A 27,084-nucleotide genomic window follows, 5' to 3' on the forward strand; every position below is an offset into this window, starting at 1 on the left:
GGGGGGGTTCTTGAAGCCCAAAAACAATCCTCTGGATCCGCCACTGCTCACAGATGATACATGCTTAATAGTGTAGAATTTATAATATAAAAGAGGGACACGATAATATCTAGGTCATACTGAATTTGGATTCTAAGACATTATCACAGCCGCAACTGAATGGTGATCCATCCGAACTATGGTACAGATTGGTTACAAATATGCAAGTCGACGGCAATTAAATTTTAAATATAGAATATGCATGTTTTGTGTCTAGTTTAGTGTATTCCTAGTAACATAGAAACTGTCGTAGTTACTATGATTTTCTTGCAATAACTTTATATAAATAAAACAGTTTTCAACGGCATATAAAAGTCCTTCCGAAAATATTTATCTAAAAAATATATCTTTCCAAGACCCTTTGAAGTTTGTTTTCATGTACCATCCACAAAATAATAGGCAGTAAAAGTTCGTTTCTTCTTCTACCGGATATCAACTGGTCCCTGAAGCCGTATCAGATGACTTTTTTTCATAAAAAAATGACGGCCTAAATATTGAAACGGACCTTAGAACGGACACTCTTTTAATTGGAACTCTTTTATATTGGAGGCTCGAAATGTTAGTATCTAAGTAATCATGGCGTCTGTTTGGGACAAGTTTGACAATTTTGAGCGAAACGGAACGTAAATATAACTGCTCCTGGTAATAGTTCAGCTAGAATACGCACAAGAAACGATGGAGATCTCACCATTTAGTATCACTGCAAAATGTTGAGACGCTTCATCATGGCAGCAGTCGGAAAAGGTATTGTACAATTTTGACAGCTGTTTTCAGTATTACTGTTTACCTTTGACCTCATACCTATGTCACTGCCAGCTGAGTGATACATCTAGTAGCTGATCGTTAAAACAAAATCAATTCATTTGAAAATTAAATTTAATAAACGTAACAAGCGGTTTTCTCTGCTTGTCATACGCAAATCAACTATAAGCCACTCAAAAGACACATGCTTAGATGTCAACAGGTCCAGTACACTGCCGATTGAGCTATATTATAGTAATAGCTCGATCTATTGACCTATCTGAAATAGGTCTTTTGAGCTATTTTCAAGTGATTTTCTTTTTTAAGGAAAACGAAACAAAGTCGCTCTTAAAAGAAGATTGTATCATTAGGTTGATAACAAAAGACATTAAATATAAATATTCTTTTTAAAAAATAATGATGTAAAAAAATCGGAAATTTTACATTTATGAAAAATGAAAATAAAAATCTAACTGTATGCTTTTTGTAGTCAACATTGCCATAAACCTTATTGTTGTATGCGACTTGAAAATTGAAATATGAGAATATATAGCTCAATACAGTTATAATGTATAGGTGTATATAGCTATATAGCTCAATCGGCAGAGTGTACTGGACCTGGTCAATGTTTGAACAATTGAATACAATGGATAAATGAAGCCATTGAAGGCATCTGCTTTGAAGATAGACATTTTATGAGAGCTCCTTCATTTTTTGAAGTTCCGTGTGTACAACAAGGTGGTCAGAGGCACAGTCAGGTAAAGGGTGACACCTATGCCCAAACAGTCAATAAATATGTGGTGGAACTGGACTGGGTCGATTGTCTACGACCCAGGCTGTAGCTCGGTAGGTTAGAGCGCTAGTGTCTGCTTAGACGGAGGGTTTCGGGTTAAAACCACAGTGTGGCCATGTATTTTTTCTGCCTTTACAGTGGTGCCAGTGACCGATACTTGTTTCAAGCATTTGGTGTACGTTTGGCAAAGGGATACCTGAACATTGGTTGTAAATAGTTGTGTTCGGGGGCGAAGAAAAAGGAGGGATGAATGTAGTGGAACTGGACTTGGTCGATTGTTGGCGACCAAGTAGCTCAATTGGTTAGAGCTCCCGTCTAGAGTTCGGAGGATCCCAGGTTTGCACCCTGGTCTGGCCGTGCAGATATCGCCAGATGCGATCACTTCGTCCATATATACATAGTCCTACCCATTGTTGTGAGGTACAGTGGCAGACTGTCCTGGGTACCTTATGACGACTTTAGCACTTAGATTCAGATGTTTCTTCATATTCTTTGTGTTATGATGTTAAAGTAGTGCAGCTTCAGCAGACTTAACTTGTAGTGTTATAAAACCTGAAAGACTTCAGGTTCATCCTTTCTTCACATGGTGTACACAGTTTAAATTTACCCTTGATGCTTTGCTAAAACCATTTATATGACAAAATGTTGGCTTTTTGAATGAACAGTTTATTTATGAGACAGTCAACTTTTATCCCGTGATATATCATATAGATCGGGCCATAGATCCATTGTTGTCTGATACGTAATAGTGTAGATTGTGAGGCTCTTTTAAAAACAGAAGTTTTGAAATCCAATTGTCTAACTTGTGAACAATAGTAAACTATCCAATAACTGTGCTACCAATCATATGGGTCATTCCTTAGTTACTGAAAAAAGATCTGGTCATCTAAAAAAAATGTAAACAGTTCAGCTTCGTATTTCATGCTTTATTCCAGAAACTAGACCATGAATTTCAAAACAGTTTTTATGCAAATAAACCTCACAATATACAATGTTTATATAGATATTGTCTGGGAATAGTGCATGTCTTCCTAGATTTGACAGTTATGTAAACGATCATGATATTTCTCTAAAAATGTTAATACAGAAGCAACAAAAACAACCTTAGTAAATCCTTAATTACCAGTAAGTGGATGAAGTCTCACAACCACTTTCTGAATCAGTCACATCATCATCAACTTTTTCTTTTGAACGACTTTTTCTGAAGAACTGACTACATTGACTAGTAGGTAGATGGGATGAAGTTCTATAAATTAAAGTTTCCTCATTATAATGAACTTGACCTACTTTCAAGGTCACAAGTCAAATATGTTAAAAAATTCAAACAACAATATTTAAAGGACCATAAGGACTAGAATCACGATACTTGGATATGTTATGTAGACCATCAGTGCGAATCATTTCCTTGATTATTGTAATGAGGTCAAAGTTCAACTTTGAATTGCTAGCCGGTGTCAAAGGTCAATGCAGGTAAAACCCTTTAAGGCCCAGAGTCATGGTATTTGGACAGTAGGTAGATGGGATGAAGTGCTATTAAGTTTCCTCATCAAAATGACCTTGACCTAGTTTCAAGGTCACATGGGTCAAATATGTTAAAAACTTCAAACAACAATATCCCAAGTACCATTTGGACTATAGAGTCATAATACTTGTGTGTGTTATGAAGACCGGCTATGTGAATATTTTTCTTTATTATAGTAATGTAGTCAAAGGTCAGCTTTCAGTGCTAGTCAGGGGTCAAAGGTCAACATGAGTTAAAAGCATTAACAATCTTCTTCTCAAGTTCAATAAGGTCCAGGGTCATGATATTTGGCTAGTAGGTACCTGGGATGGAGTGCTATAACCTTTCCTCATTAAAATGGCCTTGATCTAGTTTCAAGGTCAACATGGGTTAAAAGGTTCAATAATCTTCTTCTCAAGTTCCATAACCCCCAAAGTCATGGTATTTTGCCAGTACCTTTTGGTAGGTACCTGGGATGGAGTGTTAAAAAGTTTCCTCATTAAAATGACTTTGACCTACTTTCAAGTTCACAAGGGTCAAGCATATGTTAAAATCTTCAAACAACAATATCTTAACTCATTCCCCCCTGAAATTTCATAATGAACTATTCCAGCCTATGAAATGGAAGAGTTCAAATGTGTCTTCAGGGGTGATCATGAATGAGTTAAGAACCATTGGTTTAGAGTCATGATACATGAGTATGTTATGTAGACCAGCTGTGAGCTGGAGTCAAAAGTCAATGTGGGTTAATTTTTAAGAACCTTTTAAGAGATATTAAAATATCTTGTGTTCTAGTTACCAAATTTGGTCTGAAGTTACCTATATGTCAGTTTCATTTAACAAAAGAAACAGGTGAGCGATACAGGCCCTTTGGGCCTCTTGTTATATCTTCAAAGAGCAATACTGTACAAATTGCATTTGCTTCAAGTTGAATAACATATATTATGGTCACACAGTATTAATAATAATTATTATCTGGATGTACTCAAAAAGCTGATTAATACAATATATATGTAAACAATGTTAAGTTCAATAGCAACAAAATATGTCTTAATCATTAAACAATTATATTAAAATGTAAAATGCATTAATGTTTATGTACAATTGTAAGTAATTTGTGTTTCACATTTAAAGTACTTTCCTGCAGGCAAATTTAAAGAAAGGTTACTAGCTTGACCTTTATGTTCGTAGTAAATATTGACAATTTTTCAATTGCCCTGAATATGACATAAAATGTACTTGGCCTGGGTGTCGGGCTAGTGAAATTCTACACCCCTGTAACAAGGCATTTTTTTCTCTATAATTTGAACTTTCTCAAAGAAGTTCAACATAGTTTGGGTCTATAAGTTGTGCATTTTGTAAATGCTTTAAACAAAAATGTTATCCATATCAAAGAAATCATGTTAACATATAACAAAGGCAACAACAACATGGCGGCGTTGGGTTAGAAGCGTATGAAGGAGCTCCGGTAATTTATCCTGAGAATGCCTCTCTAGTAACCCCGGAAAGTCCCCAATATTGGACTGTGTGACGGTGAGATCATTTCTAACATAATGATAACATTATTTTGAAAAAATATTTTGAAATATCCCCTTTGCGGACCATAATAGCATTCATTACCTGTATACCTGAGGTACACACATGTACCTGAACGATACCTGTGTTGCACGTGCAGACTACTATACTCACCTATGTGACATGTATGTTAGTACTGGAGTTACACCCTGGAAAGCTGTGGTTTATTTATGAACGTTTATTCGTACATGTACATATACATGTTCATCTTTTTGTATAATACGGATTTTAATGTGCGTTTACTGTGTAAGAACGGTAAACTAACCAGTATGACCTTGAACTGTGTGCACGTGTAGCCCATGGGTAAGAAACGTAATAGATCTCATACGGACACGAGTACTGTAATGGCTATGGCACATAGAGATCTCTATGGTACCCCACATGGTAATGTGGCCGCCACGCAACCATGTTTCCAACCTGCCCCGCAGTACCCGCAGTACCCTATGCAAAGCTCGTGTATACCCCCCAGTTCTCCTGCGAATCCTCAGTTGATGTTCCCTCAGGCAACCTCGCCTACTCCTGACACCATTTCCCCACACTTCAGTGATCAAATTCTTCGAGACATATTTCAACGGTTAACTAAGCTGGATACACTGGATCAAATCATGTCTAGACTCAGTGTCATCGAGGGCAAGTTTAGCAGTATGGAGAGTTCGTTATCAGGCGTTAAACGTGAACTTAAAACACACAGTGAACAGCTCGAGGGTGCGGATTTCGACCATTCCATTCTTGAAGAGAGAGTCAGCAAAGTGGAACTTGAACGGGAGGAGGTACGGGAAGAAAATCGCCTACTGAAAGATCAAATACTCGAGATCCAAACACGATCGATGAAGGACAACCTGTTATTTGGAGGAATCCCAGATGTTGACCGTGATGAAGACACCGAGGCTGTTGTGAAGGAATTCATCAAGACGGAACTCGGTATTGAAGAGGAAATGCAGCTTCATGTTGCCCATAGGCTGAGGAAAAGATCCGATAATAAACCTAGGTCCATAGTAGCTAAATTCTCTAGCAGAAAAGATAGAGACAAAGTGTTGAAGGCTGCCCCAAAACTAGCGGGGAAAAGAGAATTCTCTGTATTTGAGCAATTCCCGCCGGAAATAAATGACAGGCGACGTTTACTCTATCCGGTGTTTAAGGAAGCCAAGAGGCATGGAAGGCACGCTCGCCTGCTAGGTGATAAACTCTACATTGACGGTAACCTTTACATCCCACCTCAGCATCATCATCCTAGTCATCCTCCCATAGGCCGAGATCATCCTCCTGATTCTCGCAGAGGACCTGGATGGCACTCATCGGCCCAAGGACGGCAGACAGCCACGCCCCCTAGTGGTCAGCATCAGTTCCGTAATGCTCGTCACGTGCCAAACCCCCGCAATGACAGTCGCCCCATGTAGGGAGACGCGACAAGAGGTCAACCCCGTGACATTGATAAAGACACTATCAAGTTTACTTTCCTTAATGTTTGCGGTATTAAGTCTAAGATACTTTTGCCTGAGTTTGAAGACTTAATCCTAGCACATGACATACTTATTTTTGCAGAGAGCAAGATTGATAATCTGGATCATTTACAACTACCGCCTGACTATGAATATTTTGCTAAATGTAGAACTAATGCATATAAAAAATCTGGTGGTATAGTAATTATTTTTAAGAAAACTCTCAAGTCGATGTTGACTTTTCCTAAAACTTTATCAGAATATGTATTGTGGGTAAATTTTTCAAAACACGTTGTGAACTCTGATCTAGATTTTCTACTGGGATGTGTTTATATACCTCCCGAAAATACTAAGTATGCATCCCCGGAAGCGTTCAATGAAATTGAAAGGGAGATGATAGAATTATCCCATCATGGTAACAAAGTCGCCATAGTCGGAGATTTTAATGCTAAAACCCAAGTTAGAGATGATTTTGTAGAACCAGATGATAACTTCATTCGTTCATTAAACTTAGATGAAAATGATGAGCTATACTCATATCTCTATGATATTGAAAAGTTGAAATTATATAATGTTCCTCTGCGAAGGGCTAGTCAATGTAAAGCTAAAGTTAATAATTATGGCAATAAATTGCTTGACTTCTGCAAGCAAAATAATATGTATATTGCCAATGGTCGGATTGGAAATGATGCACAAATAGGTAAAACTACATGTAGTGATGTCAGCGTTATAGATTATCTATTGCTGTCGTCAGATATGTTTCGGTATACAACAGATTTTGAAATCAAAGTTTTTGACCCACTCATATCAGATGTCCACTGTAGACTTGTATTTAGCCTTTGTAAATTAACTGATGAATGTATATATAATACCGAATGTCATGAAAATCGATATACAAAGTGGAAATCCTGTAAAGAACAAGATTTTGTAAAACATATACTAGATGATGAAAGAGGTAATCTCCATAGAATTAATGATAAATTAAATGAATTATTAAATAAACAACACGACAATGTAACCAATAACGAAATTAATGACATTGTAAACTCAATTAGTGAATTGTTCAAAGGCTCTGCTAAGCAGGTTTTTGGTAGTAACAATGCTTACAGGAAACGGAGGTTGAGATGTGATAATAAACCTTGGTTTAATAGGGAATGCCACTTAAACAGAGTTGAATTTAATAAAGCCAAGGCCTTATTTCACAAAGTAAATAATCCTATAAATAAAACTAATCTCAATAGAGCTAGTAAAGTTTATAGAAAAACATTGAATAAAAATTACAGAAATTATCAGGAGAAATTGTCAAGCGAGTTAAGAAATACTGCTAGAATGGATTCAAAAAAATTCTGGAATATTTTGAATAAATGTGACGGATCTGTAAAGAAAGGTAATGCTGATATATGTATTACTGAATTATATGAATACTTTAAGGATCTGAACAAGTCTGTTTATGATGATGACGATTTTGAGCTGGAAAATCCTGATAATAGTATTTTTGATGATTATCTGAATGGTGAAATTACCACTGATGAAATTAAATTTTCTTTAATCAATTTGAAGAATAGTAAAGCCTCTGGTATAGATCAAATCCTAAATGAATATCTAAAAAGTACAATGGATGTATTTTTACCAATTTATCAAAAAATATTTAACCTTATTCTGAATACTGCGTCTATACCAGATGTGTGGAAGATCGGTATTATAAAACCAGTATATAAAAACAAAGGCGATCCAAAAGATCCGGATAATTATAGAGCGATCACTTTAGTCTCGTGCCTTGGCAAAGTTTTCACTTCGGTTATTAATAATCGTTTAAATAAAATTTCTGACGAATTTGACCTGATAAGCAGTGCACAAGCTGGGTTTAGAAAGGGTCATTCTACAACCGATAACATGTTTGTATTGTATTCTTTAATCTCAATATATTTTTCATTAGGAAAAAAACTTTATTGTACGTTCATCGATTTTAGTAAGGCGTTCGATTCTGTATGGAGAGTTGGTCTGTGGAAAAAGCTCCAAAAAAGCAACATTACTGGAAAAATTTTCAATATTATTTATAAGCTATATGATAAAACCAAATCATGTGTTAAAAATGGATGTGAACAGTCGGATTTGTTCAATTGTGAGATCGGTTTAAAACAGGGCGAAAATTTATCGCCATTTTTGTTTGCAATTTATTTAAATGATTTAGAAACTTATCTTGTTGAAAAAAATGTAAATTGTCTTCAAACAATAGACAAATTATGTATTGATAACATTGGAGTGTATCTCAAACTATTCATTATCTTATATGCCGATGATACTGTCCTGTTTTCAGAAACACCAGATGGTTTACAGTTAGCTTTAAATGAATTTGAACAATACTGTAATACTTGGAAGTTAACTATCAATTCAGGAAAAACTAAAATTGTCATCTTTTCAAAAAGAAAATGTGCAAGAACTCCCCATTTTACATTATGTAACGTAGAATTAGAAATACTGGAAGGGTATACCTATCTAGGATTATTCTTTAATTTTAGTTGTAGCTTCTTTAAAGCAAGGAAAAAAATTGTTGAACAAGCACAGAAATCAGTGTTTGCTGTCTATAAGAAATTGAGAAACATATCTTTACCAGTTGATCTACAATTGAAGATATTTGATTCATTAATTATGCCAGTTCTTCTGTATTCATCAGAAATATGGGGTTTTGAAAACACAAATATTATAGAAAAAATCCATCTTCAATTTTGTAAATATATACTAAATGTAAGAAAAAGTACACCAAATTTCATTGTTTATGGTGAGCTTGGAAGATACCCACTAGACATCGAAATTAAATGTAGAATAATAGTATTCTGGCATAAGTTGATTACCTCTAGTAAGTTATCAAGTACTATTTATAAGCTTATGTATACATTACATGAAAATGGAACTATGTTATTTAAATGGCTCGCATATGTTAAAGATATTTTTTCTCAAACTGGCCTGAACTATGTGTGGTACTATCAATCTACATGTTCTTTTTCAAAAGACGAAATTAAGAGGCTTGTGAAAAGTAGACTGAAGGATCAATTTATACAGAAATGGTTTGATAATATTCTTAACTCCTCTAGAGGACAAACATATTCAATATTAAAGACAAAGTTTGAACAAGAAAAATATTTAATTAAACTTAATACAAATGATAGGAAAATAATGTGTAAATTCCGTTCTTGCAATATGCATTTACCCATAGAAAAAGGAAGATGGTTAGGTATTCCTCGTCAAGAAAGAACCTGTACATTATGTAATTTGTACATTGGAGATGAATTTCATTACTTATTTATATGTGAAAGTGTTTTAGTTAAATGTCTAAGAGAGAAATATATACCAAAATATTATTTCACTTATCCAAGTCAATTAAAAATGCAAGGATTGTTTAATATATTTAATGTAAAAATTTACACAAAACTTTGTAAATTCATAGAAAAGCTTGAAAAAATATTAACTTAATTTCTGTACTATTTGTGTACTTCTATATGTATCTATGCTATGTACAATGTTGTAATTGTGTACATCACACGCCATGTATCATACTTACTATATGTATGTGACCTCTTGTTACACACGTAAGTGTGTCGGAGTGAATAAATAAAACTTAAACTTAAACATATTGGAAATCCATTTTTTTTCTTTGAAATTAAATACGAGTTGTTAAGTGAGATTATCACTGTAATTTGATTCATCGTTTTCCTGATTCATGATAAGGTTCTATAGAATATAGTCAAAGGGCTGTATATAGTGTCTGAGTTTAATGTTTACTTAGTAGGTCAGGTGAGTAGATAATAAAATAAAGAATGAGAAAAACATGAACTCATGTTACTGAACCGTATAACACAAAGCCTGTTTTATATTTCATGACATTTACACCTAATACTTTAACGGTAAAACCATAGGTGTTACATACATTAAGAGAGATGAATAACTTAGCCCTGAATACAGAATGACAGAGTGAATCAAAAGTGCTGGAAGTTTATATAGAATAAATTATAAAAAAAAAAAATATCAAATTAAATGACATATTTTCCCTACATCCTTATTGGTGGGGTCATAATCATGTGGTCGGTACAATTTTCACATGTTCCGTCATGTTTAATGACTAAAACATTATGTAGCATCAGATAACTCAGGTCTATATAACCACATATTCACCTCAACAATTTGAACAGAAGTCAATAATTGATAAATAGTAAAATAGTACATTATGTATGAATCTCAGAATAACATTTCTATCTTATTTTTGACATCATTTTGTTTCACATAATGATGTTTCTTTTTGGAAAACTTTTAATAGCTACATTTACTCATGGTCAGTGTTTACAAAACTTGTGGTCACTTGATTGACCATAACAGTTTTTAGACCTTATCAACAGGATGTTCAAATTGCTCGCAAGTGACCGTCGCCTGTCATCTTAAAGTCATGTTGCACCTAGCTGTAGGTTTGATAGAAACACCTTGGTACCTGACTGTAGTACTTGTTACTAGGAAAACTGAGAAAGGGAAAGAATACCAACAGCATTCCAGGCATAAATCACAAATTCTGACCCTTTAATATAGCAAGCCTGTAACATTTTAAGGGTCAGAAGCCATTTGAGGAGGTCATATACCGCTATATGGAGGTAAACAGAAACCCTGTGTACCATGCTGCTAAGATTTGCTCTTTGTCTTACTAGCAGGATACCATTTTAGGGGTATTCAAATTGCCCTTCGTCTGTGGTTCTTGGTCTGTCGTCCATCCTTAAACAATTCTTGTTATCGCTATTTCTCAGAAAGTACTGGGGGATCTTTTTCAAATTGATAGTGTAGATTCCCCTTGGTCCCTAGTTGTGCATGTTTACTTTTGAGACTGACGGGATAAACAAAATGACTGACAGGTGGCCATCTTTGATTTTGACAGTAAATGTTTGTTATCGCTATTTTTCAGAAAGTGCTGCATGGATCTTTCTCAAATTTGTTATGTAGGTTACCGTTGGTCTTTAGTTGTGCTTGTTTATTTTGAGAGTGACCATAAAAACAAGATGGCTATTCTTCTTCTTATTCCAATTTCCGGCCACCTTCGACGTGTCGCAGATTATGCCAGTTTGTGTGTGCGCACATTACTATTAAAAGTTTAAGGATCAGGTTAAAAACTGGGAAAAAACAGTGGAACGGTTTTAGTTGAAATGCTGAGTCACTTGAGACTTAAAGATCTCAAGTGATGTTGCTGTGGCAATATCAGGTGGCAGGCTGTTCCAGTCCCTCACTGACCATTTCCTGCAATCTTTGTTTGTTGATGGAATTGCAAGACTGTGTTGGTATATGAATGCCTTGATGTCCTGGTTGGCTTGCTGAAGTGATGTCCTGGTTGGCTTGCTGAAGTACTTTTGGTGGTCAATGACTACTTTGTTGTTCATGATCTTATACATCATAGACAAGCATGTTTCTTTTCTACGTTCTTGTAATCTGGGCCACTACAACTGTTCTATCATCTCTGAGGGACCCAAGAGTCAACGCTGGCCTCATCTGACATTTCACCCTCTACAGCAACAATCTGCCTTCTGTTCCTTAGAAAACCCTCTATCCAGCATAACGTGTTCTCTCTAATACCATAGTGATGTAGTTTGTGGAGTAGTTGGTTGTGTGAGACTTTATCGAAAGCTTTGGAGAAGTCGAGAATTAGCAGATCCGTTTGTTTTCCAATATCCAGTTTTTTTAGGATGTCATCTTTACACTCTAGGAGCTGTGTTTCGCAGGATCGTTTATTTCTGAAGCCGTGTTGTAAAGGGTACAGGATGTTATGTTCCTCGGCATGTTTCATTATGTGGTTCATGATAATGTGTTCCATCAGTTTACAGCACACGCACGTCAAGGAAATAGGTCTGTAGTTTGATGGTAAGTACTGTTGACCTTTTTTGAAAGCTGGTGTTATACGGGCAAATCTCCATTCTGTTGGCACCTCTCCAGTTCTTAGTGAGTTACGGAAGATAATGGTAAGTATGGGTGCAACTTCATCTGCAAGTTCCTTCAATATCACGGGTTTGATGTCGTCAGGTCCTCCAACTTTTTGGATGTTGAGGTTCTTCAGAAGTTATGTATTCCTTCCTCAGTGATGTTGATGTCATGTGCAGAAGGATATGTGTTATGTGAGGTACTCATCAGATTGGCATCCCTGAATTCCTGTCTTGAAATTTTGGCTGAAGATGAAAAGACCGATTGGAACTGGTTGTTGAGGATTTACAGATCTTTCTCGTATTACAATGATCGGTTCTATTGTTTTTACATTAAGTACTGTACTAGTAAATATGTGAAGCAACAAACTCACTATGAAGGCTGTCTTTTGTAGAATGAAGTTTAGATAAAAAGTTACCTCAAGGTGCATTTACTGTTTACTTGGCTTATGTAAACAGATTAGACAAAAGAAGAGAAAAAATCGCGATGACATTAGAACTAATGAAGATGGTACAATGGTGGGCGCCAAGATCCCTCTGGGATCTCTTGTTTGTTTTCTTACATAGCAAAAGTTATTGATTTTCTGTTAATACCACACTAATGGGTGTGAAATGTGTCAAAGGTGTAAAACAAAAAGGAATTCAATTTCATATTTAGCCCACCATCATTTGATGGGTCCCTATATAGTTGTGCATATATTTAGTTTTGAGACTGATCATAAAAACAAAATGGCCGTCATATTGCAATGATCGGTTCTATTTCTCTCACATTAAGTACTGTACTATTAAATATGTGAAATGACAAACTCACTTTGAAGGTTGTCTTTTATACACAGCAGTATTAAGTTTAGATCAAAAGTTTTCTCAAGGTGCATTTACTGTTAACATGACTCGATCAAACAGATAAGAGGAAAGAAGAGAAAAGATCAAACTGATCACATAGAACTAATGAAGATGGTACAATGGTGGGCGCCAAGATCCCTCTGGGATCTCTTGTCTTATGTGCATATAAAGAATTAGATCATTTACATAATGTCACGTATGCCCCAATGGACCCCTTTGAAATTACAATATTTCTTGTAAAATTTTGGCATGCTTCTGCTGCTATTATGATCATTTCTTTTACACTACTTCATATAAGTGTATTAATTAGGATGATAGGATGTGTATTGTGAAAACATTACTTTTGGATCAATCAAACACATATAATCGCTATTTGTTGGATTCTTCTCTCATGAATTTGCTTATGCTTGATAATAGCGTAAACATGGCTTCAACTTTAGATCTGAACTTGGTGAGATAAGCACACTTGTAGCAGTCCAGGAAAAGGCTTCGCTTGATTATATTTTGCTTCATTGCAATTTAAAATCTTTTCATACCAATATTCTTGTAATATTTACAAAATTATATGACTTCAATTTTAACTGCATTTTTTATTGTGGCACGGTCACTTTACGCAAAGTACAGGTACTTGACCTCAATGAATTAAAAAATAAACATTGTATAATTTAGCTGTGTCACAGTGTAGTGTTAGACCGAGTATGAACCGTATCTTACTACAACATAGACACAGAATGTAATCAAGAGGTCATACAGTGCAGATTGTACCCTTACCGTATTGGTTGTAATTAACTACCAGTGTATATACATGTATATTAACTTATACACCAGAACATACAGTGTCTACGTCATAGCTTTCTGAAGATATAGCCAAAAGGGAGACTTTTTAAAATATTGTGGTACTACTAATAAAACTTTAAAAAAAATATGACTAGAATACTGTAATAGTTTCTATATAATTATGCAAAATCAATATGACTGTCATGCTGGTACCTAAACCTGGTATATATGAGTGAACAAAGGGAAGAGTGCATACATGTGATGCCTTTGGAACACAATGCAGGGAGATTTGTGTTTTGAAGGAGGGAGATTGGATTTTAAGTAGGAAGATTTTTTCGGTGGATCACAACCTAAGATTGTTTCTTTTATAATTATCAAATTTTACCACATTTTTAGGGAAAAGAACAACATGTACATGTATGTTTTCAATCAAACTCTGACTGACTGTGGTAAACACTCCAATCTCATGATATGACCAAAGAGAAACACTACATGACCACTGCAGTACTACCAAAAGGTGTGGCTAATGGAAGAGAATGACAAATGAATGACTGTAAAAAATATAAGGCAAGGTAGTGGCAACTGCAGAAGTATTAAAAAACGGGGCAAAGGGAGATAATGACCAGGGTGTTACAGTACTGCCAAGAACATGGGTAAAAGGAGTACAATGACAAACCATACAGGTTACTTGTAAATGATGTGACAAAAGGAAGAGAATAACTATTTGTGTCATATGGTATATGGCCAAACAGGAAGACATGACAAACTGGCTATATTACATGCATAAAACTTCAAAAAGGGAAGAAAAAGGAACGGAATGAACCATTGCATAAGTATCAAAAAGATCAGATCAAAGCTTAGAAAGACATGTACGGTAGTCACTGCAGAAAAGAGACACCATTCATAACTGTCAAATAGAGAAATTGACCATTCAAAAGCTAACATGTACATGTACTACATTCTAAGGAATACTGATCATAAAGAATATAACTTCCACAAAGTATGGATTAAGATGGTGATCATAATCACATATTGCACTCCTGCCAAAATGAAACAGTGATTTCTACATATACTATATGACCAACAGGAAATAGTGACGAAATGCAATGGGTTGCATAATCGCAAATCAAAAGATTGGATGGCATGTTTTGGTATACCAACTTTAAAAACTAAATAAAGCCTTCCATGATATAAATAGTAACATGTCTGATATGTAATTGATTATGTGGTGTATTCTGAGTCGTCACTTAACGTGGAGATAGAAATCTGGGTCCTGATTGTTCCAAGTCTGGTTAGCTTAACAAATCCTATACAAACTTTCAAAATGTGATTGTTTAGATATTTCTGAACATGACCAATACCTTGTATATTATAAATATAAATATTAGTATCTTTTAATTACAAATATCTTATATTTTTTATAGTAAACCTTTGCAGTAAGTTGTGATTAAGCTATGTGTTATATAAACTAGGACCTGCTAATAAAACATCTACCTGAATGTAAATGTCTCTTTGGAAAAGTATTGATTATATTTAATATTCATGAACTGGTCGCTGTCGTTCTACCTGTACAGGTGATATTGGCAGATGACATTTTTACCAGTATAGGTGATAGAGCTATACCCAATACACAAGATCTATCCCCACAGACGGGGAGCTGTCGGCCCATTGCATGGTCCTGGGGCTTTCTCTAGTATGCTGTGGTAGTGTACTGAGTGACCCTAATTATACCATGATAGTACAAAATGTACAGGCGAATTAAGGAGAAGTTTATTGTTTCACTAGCTGTGATGTACCTTGAGTACTCATCTATTATGTAAAAGGCTAAATAAGGTAAGGACACTTTTATATACCATTCTCAGCATTATAGGATCTGGGGATATGTGGTATTTACAGATTGTATGTCCATTCCTTCGTTGCTTTTCTACGATGTATACATTTCGTAAGGTCAACCAGTATCTGTACAGGTTCCCTTAATGTATGTACGTCCATAGGTGTTGGGTTTCCGGAGTATTGAGTTCTTGTCCTAATGTAATGATATCTCCGGGTAAATTCATTACACTAAGTAACTATTGTACTATTAAATGACGATTTTATGGCCAGATAAAACACGACCAATCTGCCTGGAACAATTCATTATTGTGGTGGTCAACTTTCGTCTGGATTAGGTTCACACTATCGTCCGTACAGTAATGCAACACTGGGCAGAATATAGGCAGGACCCCGATGTTGAAATTGTAAGCAGGCCTCGGATGTTGAAATTGTAAGCAGGCCTCGGATGTTGAAATTGTTCTGCTGAATTGGCACCATGAAAGAAACATCTATCCTACAAGGGAACTTTTAAGTGTATTTATATTGTACCAAGGTGCTTAGGTACGTTCAGGTGGAATTGTTTTTATTTTGGTGGTGTGTGTATTTTATCAGTAAAAGTTAGAGATATTTGAAACCTTCGTGATTAATTTAACTAAAGACTTGTTATTGATATTTGATGTGTTTGGGTTGAGTGTTTATAGGAATAACTGGGATACGAAATACTCTGAAAGAACAGTAGAAGTGTTATACATGGATGGTTCAACACGAAAACAAAATTATCGGAAGTTTTATCAGTTGTGACAATATTGATATTAGACTTGCTGTAAGGTAAGTGTGGGTTTTAAATTTGTCAGTAGAACCTTGTTGAGGTGTACTAGGAGATAGTGTAAACAGGCTTTTAGATTATAGTCTGGGTATATATTGGATCCAGTAATGTAATTTTACCAATAAATGTTTCTGGTTAATGGATAAAAACATTGGAACCATTTACCATACCCAGTTTAAGTATAAATTCAGAATATTCTTACTTGGTGGGAAAAGGTAAATCAAAAATCAACATTAATCATGAATTTGACTGATTAAATAAGAGACTTTTGTTAATGTTTCTTATATATTTCAAATTATTGTGAAATTGATTTTTGCTATGAGTTAATTTGTAAAAGCAAATATTAAATACCCAGAACTGTTTGCTTGAGCAATTTCTGTGTGACGCCATATAAACAGGATAGGATATGACAGGTACACAACTGTAGAATGAATTGTTACTTGGTAAACATTGCCGGCTTTGAACACACACATCAGTAAACTCATTCCTCAGGTGGCAGTAGACCCAAAACATACAAATAAAATGTGATTTGTTTATTGTGATGGTTCAATACAAGGGAGCTTAGACCTGATCATAGGTATTGGGTTTTGTGTCTACTACAATGTTCCCACTCCCGACACGCTAAGGTACGTGTTGTAGAACTGCTTGTCGTGACGGAGAGACATTAGGTATGATTGGGAGGAAATCTCTGCTACCAGGATTTCACTCGGTGGCCATGTCATAAATTCATGTTGAACTGTACATATTGGTGCTATTTTTAGATTATAACAGTTTCTCTTGGTTGTTACATCCATATATGTGTTGATAAGGAGAACTGTTGTTGTCATATTGAGATTAAAATACCATGTAAATTAAACATAGAATACTTAAAATAGTATTATTTGAATTAAACCAACCTTTTACTAAAATAAACATTGGTGCTATTTTTGGATTTTACTGATTTCTCTTTGTTGCTATGTGTTAAATCCATATATGAATGTTACTAAGGAGAACTGTTAGTGATGTTCAAATATTAAAATAACCTGAAAATTAAACTTAGAATACTGAAATTAGTTATAGCTGAGTTAAAGCAATCTTTTACTAAAATAAATCGGGCACCTTTTTGTGATAGTGTATATTACCAGGGTTTATACAATGATCATGACTTCATTTGGTTGCTATGACACCAGTTTAAAGCCATGCGAAAACAGCATGTATAAATTGGTGCCGTTTTGGATTATGTGTAAACCTAAATTGTCAACTTAACAGATAGATGTGTCTCCAAATGAGAAAACTGCTTATATTTGTAAGTATTTATTGATAAACCCCTTTTAAAGGCTAACATTTCTTGTACAATTATGTACTCGATAACTTATTATCACTAGTGTTTTAACGGTCTTTGAGGCTTTGTATAGTTGATAGTAAATATTATGCAATAATAGTCTGGCCTGTTGTTTGCCCTATTTACATGCGGAAGATGTATACCGCAGTTTTCAATCATAGAAACTTTCCCCGATTTCCGTTTTTGCTTGGATTGAATGTGATTTTAGCTCCAACAAACATTGTCCTGACTTTGATTGGTGTCATGGTCCGGCATGGAAAACCTTGCACAGAATTTTCTATGTCTTATTTAATTATTAATGAACAGTTAGAATAATGAAAGCAACAGTGTTTATAAAACTATTGTATACTACATAATCATTATTTGACTGCAAATCGATGCAAGCTCACTGTACCAGGTGACTGAGGAAAACCTATCTGTATACCTACAAGGTATCTGTTCCTTAATGCTGTGAGACCCTATCTGTATACCTACAAGGTATCTGTTCCTTAAAGCTGTGAGAACCTATCTGTATACCTACATGGTATCTGTTCCTTAATGCTGTGAGAACCTATCTGTATCCCTACAAGGTATCTGTTCCTTAATGCTGTAAGAACCTATCTGTATACCTACAAGGTATCTGTTCCTTATTGCTGTGAGAACCTATCTGTATACCTACAAGGAATCAGTTCCTTAATGCTGTGATAACCTATCTGTATACCTACAAAGTATCTGTTCCTTAATGCTGTGACAAAGACTTGTAATTATAGGGTTTAGGAGAACCTATCTGTATACCTACAAGGTATCAGTTCCTTAATGCTGTGAGAACCTATCTGTATCCCTACAAGGTATCTGTTCCTTAATGCTGTGACAAAGACTTGTAATTATAGGGTTTAGGAGAACCTATCTGTATACCTACAAGGTATCAGTTCCTTAATGCTGTGAGAACCTATCTGTATCCCTACAAGGTATCTGTTCCTTAATGCTGTGAGACCCTATCTGTATACCTACAAGGGATCTGTTCCTTAATGCTGTGAGAACCTATCTGTATCCCTACAAGGTATCTGTTCCTTAATGCTGTAAGAACCTATCTGTATACCTACAAGGTATCTGTTCCTTAATGCTGTGAGACCCTATCTGTATACCTACAAGGTATCTGTTCCTTAAAGCTGTGAGAACCTATCTGTATACCTACATGGTATCTGTTCCTCAATGCTGTGAGAACCTATCTGTATACCTACAAGGAATCAGTTCCTTAATGCTGTGATAACCTATCTGTATACCTACAAAGTATCTGTTCCTTAATGCTGTGACAAAGACTTGGAATTATAGGGTTTAGGAGAACCTTTCTGCATACCTACAAGGTATCTGTTCCTTAATGCTGTGAGACCCTATCTGTATACCTACAAGGTATCTGTTCCTTATTGCTGTGAGAACCTATCTGTATACCTACAAGGAATCAGTTCCTTAATGCTGTGATAACCTATCTGTATACCTACAAAGTATCTGTTCCTTAATGCTGTGACAAAGACTTGGAATTATAGGGTTTAGGAGAACCTTTCTGCATACCTACAAGGTATCTGTTCCTTAATGCTGTGACAAAGATTTGTAACTATAGGGTTTCAGTGTCTGCCATGAACAAACAGTTGTTCACTGTGTCTTTGATTAATGGTGACTGATGTACATACTTTTCTGGGATTGACGTTTACCACTTCCATGTACATTTTGTGTATGTACACATGTATGTTGTGTATGGTATAATATACTTATATTTATATACATGTATATAAATACATGTATAAGTCATTATTTTTGATGTCTTAAGAATGTATACTCCATTTATGACGTCACAAATAAATTTAAATCGCCTGAAGAGCCCCAAGATGGGCGAAAGCGCTAACCGATTATAAATGTATATATATATATATATATATATATAGGATCTGTCATAAGTTTCCCCTCATATCAGATTTATGATATAAGTTTGGGATTTTTCATGTTTGCGAGCCTCTGGCGAGCAAATATGAAAAATCCAAAACAAGTATCATAAATCTAATATAAATGGAAACAAATGACTGATTCTTTTTATCATATAATACAAAGTTATCTGTATAATTGCGATCTGAAACAAATATTTTGCACTTGGCGGCCTCTGAAAATTGCGTCCGCTACACAATTACATGACGTCACATTGATTGTTCCTACTCGATTGTGACGTCATTTCCGGAGTGATATTACGCACGTTACATGCATAATTTATGTGTTGACTTTCTGCATAACACGGTATTCATATGGTATATCATACAATTAATGTCATTAAATGTACCTCATGACAGATATATTTTGACATGGATGAATTTATCCTATCCTTGCAACTGTATATATAATGGTTTCTGTTGCTGTGGTATCGTTCAGTGTCGGTGATGTCTGTTGAAGTTCATTCTCTGGAGTTTGTTTGATTAAATGTTTCCATGTCAGCGTTTTATTGAAAGCTCAGTATTCCCTTTAATAGGCATGTTTGTGGGTTTCATTTCTGTGGAAAGTTTGAGTCCCTTTTGTAATTGACATGTCTTTGTTCCAGTGAAAGTTCCGCACTCCCTGGAGCGCCCACCCTCCGCTAGTACAGCCACAGGTGGTCACAGGACCCAGATCCGGGCATTCCAGTCCAACTCCAGTCCTGTGTACAAGACCCAGTCAGATAGCAACATCTCAGACAGGATGAAGGGTCTGTCACTCAAGGACAGGGTCAACAACAAGAGTCCACAGAAAGCTGGGTAAGTGTTGGAGAACAGATCAGCAATAAAAGCCTGTAGAAGGTCACATTAACATTTTGGAACAGTTTGAGTAACAAAAGAGTACAGAAGGTTGAATATGTGATAGTCATTAATGTTGGGTATGTGTTTGAGGACAGGGTTAAAACAAATCAACAGAAAATCAGGTTCTAGGACATCAAAATATGTCAGAAGGCAGGGGAAGTGTTTTTGAACAGAGTGAACATAAAAAGTTTAAAGAAGATTGGGAAAGTGTCAACAAAAGTCAGCAGAAAGAAATGTAATTATACAGGCTTTGAGTGGGCTAAAAGAAATGTAATTATACAGGCTTTGAGTGAGCTAAAAATAATGTAATTATACAGTCTTTGAGTGAGCTAAAAATAGTGTAATTATACAGGCTTTGAGTGGGCTAAAAACAATGTAATTATACAGGCTTTGAGTGGGTTAAAAATAATGTAATTATACAGTCTTTGAGTGAGTTAAAAATAATGAAATCATACAGGCTTTGAGTGGGTTAAAGGAAATGTAATTAAACAGTCTTTGAGTGGGTTAAAAGTAATGTAATTATACAGGCTTTGAATGGGCTAAAAATAATGTAATTATACAGGCTTTGAGTGGGCTAAAGGTAATGTAATTATACAGGCTTCGAGTGGGCTAAAAGTAATGTAATTATACAGGCTTTGAGTGGGCTAAAAGTAATGTAATTATACAGGCTTTGAGTGAGCTAAAAATAATGTAATTATACAGGCTTTGAGTGGGCTAAAAGTGATGTTTCTATAGAAACAAATCCCAATTTCGAATTCAAAGTTCACTTGTTAAAAGTAGCTGAAGAATTCACCGAGTATAAATTGGTTTCGTATTATAATTCTGTGTAATGCTGTCGTAGGCGGTCCTTCATGAGTACTCTCGGGGGAGCGGGGAACGTTCACGTCAAGGCCCTCAATGACGTGGCCAATCTGCTGAAGAATGATGCCTGTAAGAATGTGGTCGTAGTGGCCGGGGCCGGCATCAGTACACCGAGTGGCATCCCAGATTTCAGGTAAACAGTAGAAAATGGTTAATGTTTATCCATTCATTCCTCTCCTTTGTGACAAAAAATTATTGGGAAAACCTGAAATTATTGGGAAAACCTAAAATAAATACATTATATATATTTAAAGTAGAATCCTATCCTCCAATAAGCGCAGGGGGCCAGGCCAACACCTAATCTCTGGTTCATGACAGTGGATCCCCGGATTTGTCTGGATTCTTCGATATGATTGGGCTTATTTACAGGCATCAGCTTATTGCCGGATAAATATGATGATATGATAGAAACTAAATTTTTTGACATTGTCATTTCCGTTGTATATCATTTTGCAATTTCTATTACTTTTAGATTGTCTGTAGAATTGGATTCTATTTCATTGCCTATACACAAATGTTTATGTGTGTTTGTTTCTAGGACTCCAGGCACAGGTCTATATGACAACCTGAAGCAGTATAGGATACCCTACCCAGAGGCCATCTTTGATATTGATTACTTCCATCACAACCCAAAGCCATTTTTCACATTGGCTAAGGAGCTGTACCCATCAGGGAAATACCGCCCAAACTACATCCACTACTTTGTCAGGCTGCTACACGACAAGGGCATGCTACTCCGAATGTACACCCAGAACATTGACGGACTAGAGCGATGTAAGTTGTCTTCTATTCAAAATAATTCCTGAACACTATGTTCTACTTGTTTGACATGAAGACGGTTCCTAACTGTCTGAGTGGCTACCCAGGTTCAAGAAGCATTTATTTAGGAGGTCATTTCATAAAGCTGTGGCAGTCTGGAACCTGTGACGCCGTGGCTGGATGAGCGAAAATCGGTCTTGACGCTGCGTTGAACGACCTCCAGCATGACGTCTGGAAGGGTTTCCGTTAGTTTGAAACGATTCCTCATTCTTGCCACCACACTTTGAGACACCCCAAGGTCTGCAGCAACCCGACGTTGAGACATGCTAGCTTGTAGCATTCCGATGCCCCTATTCATTTCACCGTCATTTAGCCGTTGTCTGATTCGTCTTTGTGCCATATTAAAACAAAAGCACGTAAACAATATTCATCAAATTGATTTCCTTTACAATTTGAACACCGCCTTACTTAGCCTAGCTTAGCTTTTGAAAGGGGTGTACACGTGGAAGAGCATGCACATGCTTTTATGGTTGACTGAACACACCCACACAGGATGTTTTGGAAGGCTATCATATTCACCCAAAACAGTGCGAAAGGAAAATATAATATCCTTTATAACATTTTGATTTTTTTTTCAAAATATAGGTGATCCTTAGTAAAATGTGAGTAGCATATCTACATGTAGTGTCCATACAGGTTTCTATGGAACCAACAGAGGTTGGAAGTTTTTGACTTTTAGCCCATCATCATTAGACAGTGGACTGTTTAAATTACCCTTCGACTGTTGTCCGTTTGATCCCAAAACCAAGAAGGCAGACAGGCACCATCTTGAGTTTTGAGAGTTAAAGTTTATAAGCAATATTTCTCCAAAAGTACTGCAGGGATCTTTCACAAATTTTATGTGAAGGTTACCTATAGTTCCTAGTCATGCATTTTAAATTTGAAAAAGGCTGACAGGTGGCCATCTTGAATTTTGAGAGTTATAAAGTACCATGCACTATTTCTCAGAAAGTACTGAAGGGATCTTTCTCAAATTTGATATGAAGTTTCCTTGGTTCCTTGTGCATGTTTAATTATGAGCCGGATTGGAAAAATAATGGCCAACAGGTGGCCATCTTGGATATTGACAGTGAAGTTTTGTTGCCTCTATTTCTTAGAAAGTACTGGATGGATCCTTTGATAAAATTTGATGTGCATGTTCCCCTTGGTCCCTTACCCCTGGCTCTAATGGGAATTCATCCCTCATTGACAGCACTCCTTATTATGTAACAGTTACAACTTTTAGCATTTTACATACCGTATATGATATAGTTATATAATTCTTATTCAATAACATTTGCCATAATGGCACATTACATGTGACATTTTGAGGTTTAAGTTAACGTACACAATTCCCATGTAGGATTTCCAACATGGGGCTGGGTAATAGTAGTACTTGTAAGGAAAATGGAGAGCAAAATTTACAGAAGGTAAAAGATCATCTTTTACAGATCTGCTAAAGATCCTTTGATGGTGGGCTCCAAGATTCCTCTATGATCACTTGTTGTAGATTCTCAGAAGACACCCATACACAGACACAGTATATCTATCAATGTGCTGTACTCTTTTAATGGGGATACCTTCTGAGTAACTTAGAATAGAAGCAAAAATACATTATTCATTGTTGAGGAGGTTAAACCCAGAGCCCCACAAATCTGCAAGTCCCTATTGGCACTTAGAGAATAAATTATTTAAATCTAAAACAAACAAAAATGTTACTCTCTGTGACCAAGACTTTTCTCCCTGTTTGTAACTGTGTATTTCTAATTTTGATATGTATACATTTTTTTTAAAATTAAATGCCCTTCTGGAACCTGAGATATAAGTGCAAGTTGATATTGAGGATCAAAATACTGTTGCAAATTTATTGGTAACTTGATACTATCATGAAGAAAGGAGCATACTTGAAAATCTTGAAATATCACATATGTATTTGACACTGTTACAGTCAGCTTCAATGGTGTTCACATGTGAAAATATTCGAGATTACAGCATTTGTCCGCTCTGGTATTGATCATCTAGGGAGTTTACCTGTCCTCCCTCTGTCACAAAAAAAATCATGAATTCATTTTTCCAAATTCAATTATTTTTATCCTACCGTCAGCATTCCTTTCCTTATAAAAAGTAGACTGAACTGTCCATTATTTTGATCACATGGGTAATACCATCATGACTTGAAAAGAGAATAAAGGGTGTAAGATAATTGCCTATTTCTGTAAGATGACATTTACGTGACTATCTCCAGCTGTGTGGGTGTGGACTGTACCGCCAACATTCATTCTTCATTAACATTTCACTTGTTGATGCTGGTGCTATTAACCCTTTAACCCCTATGTAACTTTAGTAGACTTTACCATGATTGATCTGGATGAGTCCATTATGGTATACAGTGGTGAAAGGGTTTTAACTTACAAAAAAACACAGGGTACAAAAATATCAGGGTGACTGGCCCATAGGTATGACGGTGACCCTGTCCTCTGTTAATGGTTAAGCTTGAGGATTTGCTTAGTGTTTATAATCTATCTTTATACTCAATAATGTTGGACAAACTGCATGTCGGATAACATACTGTCAAATAGAAACAGTTATCTTCATAACTCGCCTGCAGCTGATTACAGTTTTCATGGTCAATAATTTAGTCCCCAATGTTGTGCTTGAGCACATCACGACCTTCCAGAAGTACACCATCACAGGTAGTGACCTCAATATCTGGGTCTGACCTTAACTGAATTAAAAAAAGGACTGAGATTTTTAGCTCAAATGAATGATCCTGTAGGCTATTGGTCTGCTTTCTTATCCGCTGTCTGCTGTATGTTGTGCACTTTTTATTTCTACAGAACTAATGAAGCAATAGTAGACTTTAAACTTTGCACTGATGCTCTGAGCAAATGTTGCTACTGTTGCTGATCTAAAAATCCAAGATGGCTGCCCTAGCCTCTATCAGCTAAGACATTGTCAACGTCTTCTCAAGAAAGGCTGTAATTCAGCAATTGACCCAAAACTCGGCATAAATTTCTGTATGAGTTTCTGAAGAAGTGTTCTTAATTTTCATGCTGATTTTTTGGGCCAGGTGAACAAATATAATTAATGAGCCCAGCAGATCTAGTTTGGATGTGGTATTGCTGTATTTCAGAATATTCCTGGTTTTGATTTTCCCCTTCTTAATATAGCCTACACTTCTGTGACTTTGCTGTCAATGGTGTCCTCTATTTGTTTAGTTTATATCCTCCTAAAGATCTGGGCCTATATTCTTTAAACTGTTCTCATGCTCAAGGATGAATTCCTGTGCTCAAGCCAACTTTCTTGTAACTCGTTTAAATCATGTAACATTTAAACGGTGTTCGCCTTTATGTTTCACCAATGTAATTCCATATCACTGACAAACTGTGACCTTATTATAATGCTGATCTATCACTGGAACAAGAAATTGGGTTTGAGGACAAAGTTTGAGTTTGAGCAGGAGAATGGTTTCAGGGATACAGCCTGGACTAACGGGTTAACATTACAATTTCTGTCGTCTACACCCATGCCTACCCTTGTTTTAACACCAACATTGATGGCAGTATAACAAGGTTTTACTTTAGTTTCAGTGTATGAAATGATTGATCTACACATATAAATCACTCCAAAAGTGCTGAGATAAGGTTAACACTACTAAGATAAGGTTTACACTACACTGGGAATTTATCTAGATCAGACTATATAGGTGTAGCCCAGTGGCTCAGTAGGGTATGGTGTATACACATCTGTATTCCATACCTCATGCTGAATACCAGCCAGATTGTTCAGGTTCAGGTCAATAGTGTCAACAGGTGTATCATACATGTTCTATTGATCCATTATTGGGGCCTTGAATTATCGGCTTCAAGCTTTATTGGTTTTATCAATAGAAGCCATTGTCGTCATCTAATATTTCACAGCACGTCGACATTCAACTTGCTTTTAAAACCTGATTTATATACTTGTGACAAAACAGCATTTATATTTAAACCGTATTTTGATAAATCATATTTTGAATGGCCTTTTGTATTGAATGAATCTATTTGTCATGAAGGATAGATTTATATACCTGTCACAGATATTAGGAAGGTATCAATTGATTTTATGGAACATCAAGATTAAATTTTACAATTAATATCCATGGAACCAAACTGAATGTAAATTGGTGCTCATTTTACTGCACAAGAAATGTAAGAGAGGCAAATTTGTGTGATGCAATTGCAACTTTAAGAATAAAGAGAGAGAAAAAAGAGACATTTTTGGAAACATGTCAAAGCAACTGAACTGAATTACAGTAAAAACTAACTCTTCTGGGACTTACTTTTTCATTCTGAATATAAATATTTTTGATTCATTCAGATGATTTTTTCTATATGTTTATGTGGGACCATGCTGAAGTTCTAGTTTATACAGGGTTTCAGATATTGCAGGGTCCTGTTTAAACAGGTTATACAGCATTAATCCTGGAGATTAGAAGAAATTTCTTCTCCATAGACTAACAAATGTATCAAGATTCAGGAATTTAATTTAACTGTTTATTTTCAATAGTGAAGCAATTATTCCCACTTAAATCAGTATATGATACAGTCTGTTATGATTGTGTATTGGAGTTGTATTCACTTCTCACAACTTTCTGTATAATTGTTTTTTCAGTGGCGGGATTGCCGGCAGATAAACTTGTGGAGGCGCATGGGACTTTTGCCTCGGCAACCTGCACAATTTGTGGTTATTTACATGAAGGGTCGATGGTCAAGGTAGGTTCAGCAGAAAGTTTAATTACTGTGTCATAACACAGATCTCTTTGTATTGCTTAAACACAGAAAGAAGCAGATCAATATCATGAAAATCTTAGTATATTATCAGTCAGAATCAGTTGATTTCAGAGGAATAATTACTTTAAAGTAATTTGAAGTTAATTAAACTTAATCAACATTTTTGTTATGAAAAACGAGACATATTGAAAATGAGACCGCTGTTGTGTTTGGTCAATCATCTAATGAAAATTGGTGTGGATGTCA

General features: G+C 35.7%; 1 protein-coding gene and 1 long non-coding RNA gene across 4 annotated transcripts in view; one reads left to right on the forward strand and one right to left on the reverse strand.

Moving 5' to 3' along the window:
- The window catches only part of LOC110447831, a 2,809-nt gene extending 2,265 nt beyond the window's left edge, over positions 1-544 (reverse strand). For both annotated transcript variants that reach the window (XR_002462640.1, XR_002462642.1), the window contains exon 1: positions 422-544. This is a non-coding gene — a long non-coding RNA (uncharacterized LOC110447831). The remainder of the gene's footprint in view (positions 1-421) is intronic.
- Positions 545-603: 59 nt separating this feature from the next.
- Positions 604-27,084, forward strand: part of LOC110447840 — a 38,533-nt gene continuing 12,052 nt past the window's right edge. The window contains exons 1-5 of one of the 2 annotated variants that reach the window (XM_021493781.1): positions 604-783; positions 20,173-20,365; positions 21,249-21,401; positions 21,807-22,042; positions 26,720-26,820. In XM_021493781.1, the coding sequence (XP_021349456.1) occupies positions 747-783; positions 20,173-20,365; positions 21,249-21,401; positions 21,807-22,042; positions 26,720-26,820 (720 nt within the window). In that variant the 5' untranslated portion in view covers positions 604-746. Of the gene's footprint in view, positions 784-15,279; positions 15,487-20,172; positions 20,366-21,248; positions 21,402-21,806; positions 22,043-26,719; positions 26,821-27,084 lie in introns of those variants that run through there. The other variant, XM_021493782.1, reaches the window with a different exon arrangement.

The sequence above is a fragment of the Mizuhopecten yessoensis genome, unplaced genomic scaffold, assembly GCF_002113885.1.
Source record: "Mizuhopecten yessoensis strain PY_sf001 unplaced genomic scaffold, ASM211388v2 scaffold3627, whole genome shotgun sequence".
NCBI classification, from domain to species: domain Eukaryota; kingdom Metazoa; phylum Mollusca; class Bivalvia; order Pectinida; family Pectinidae; genus Mizuhopecten; species Mizuhopecten yessoensis.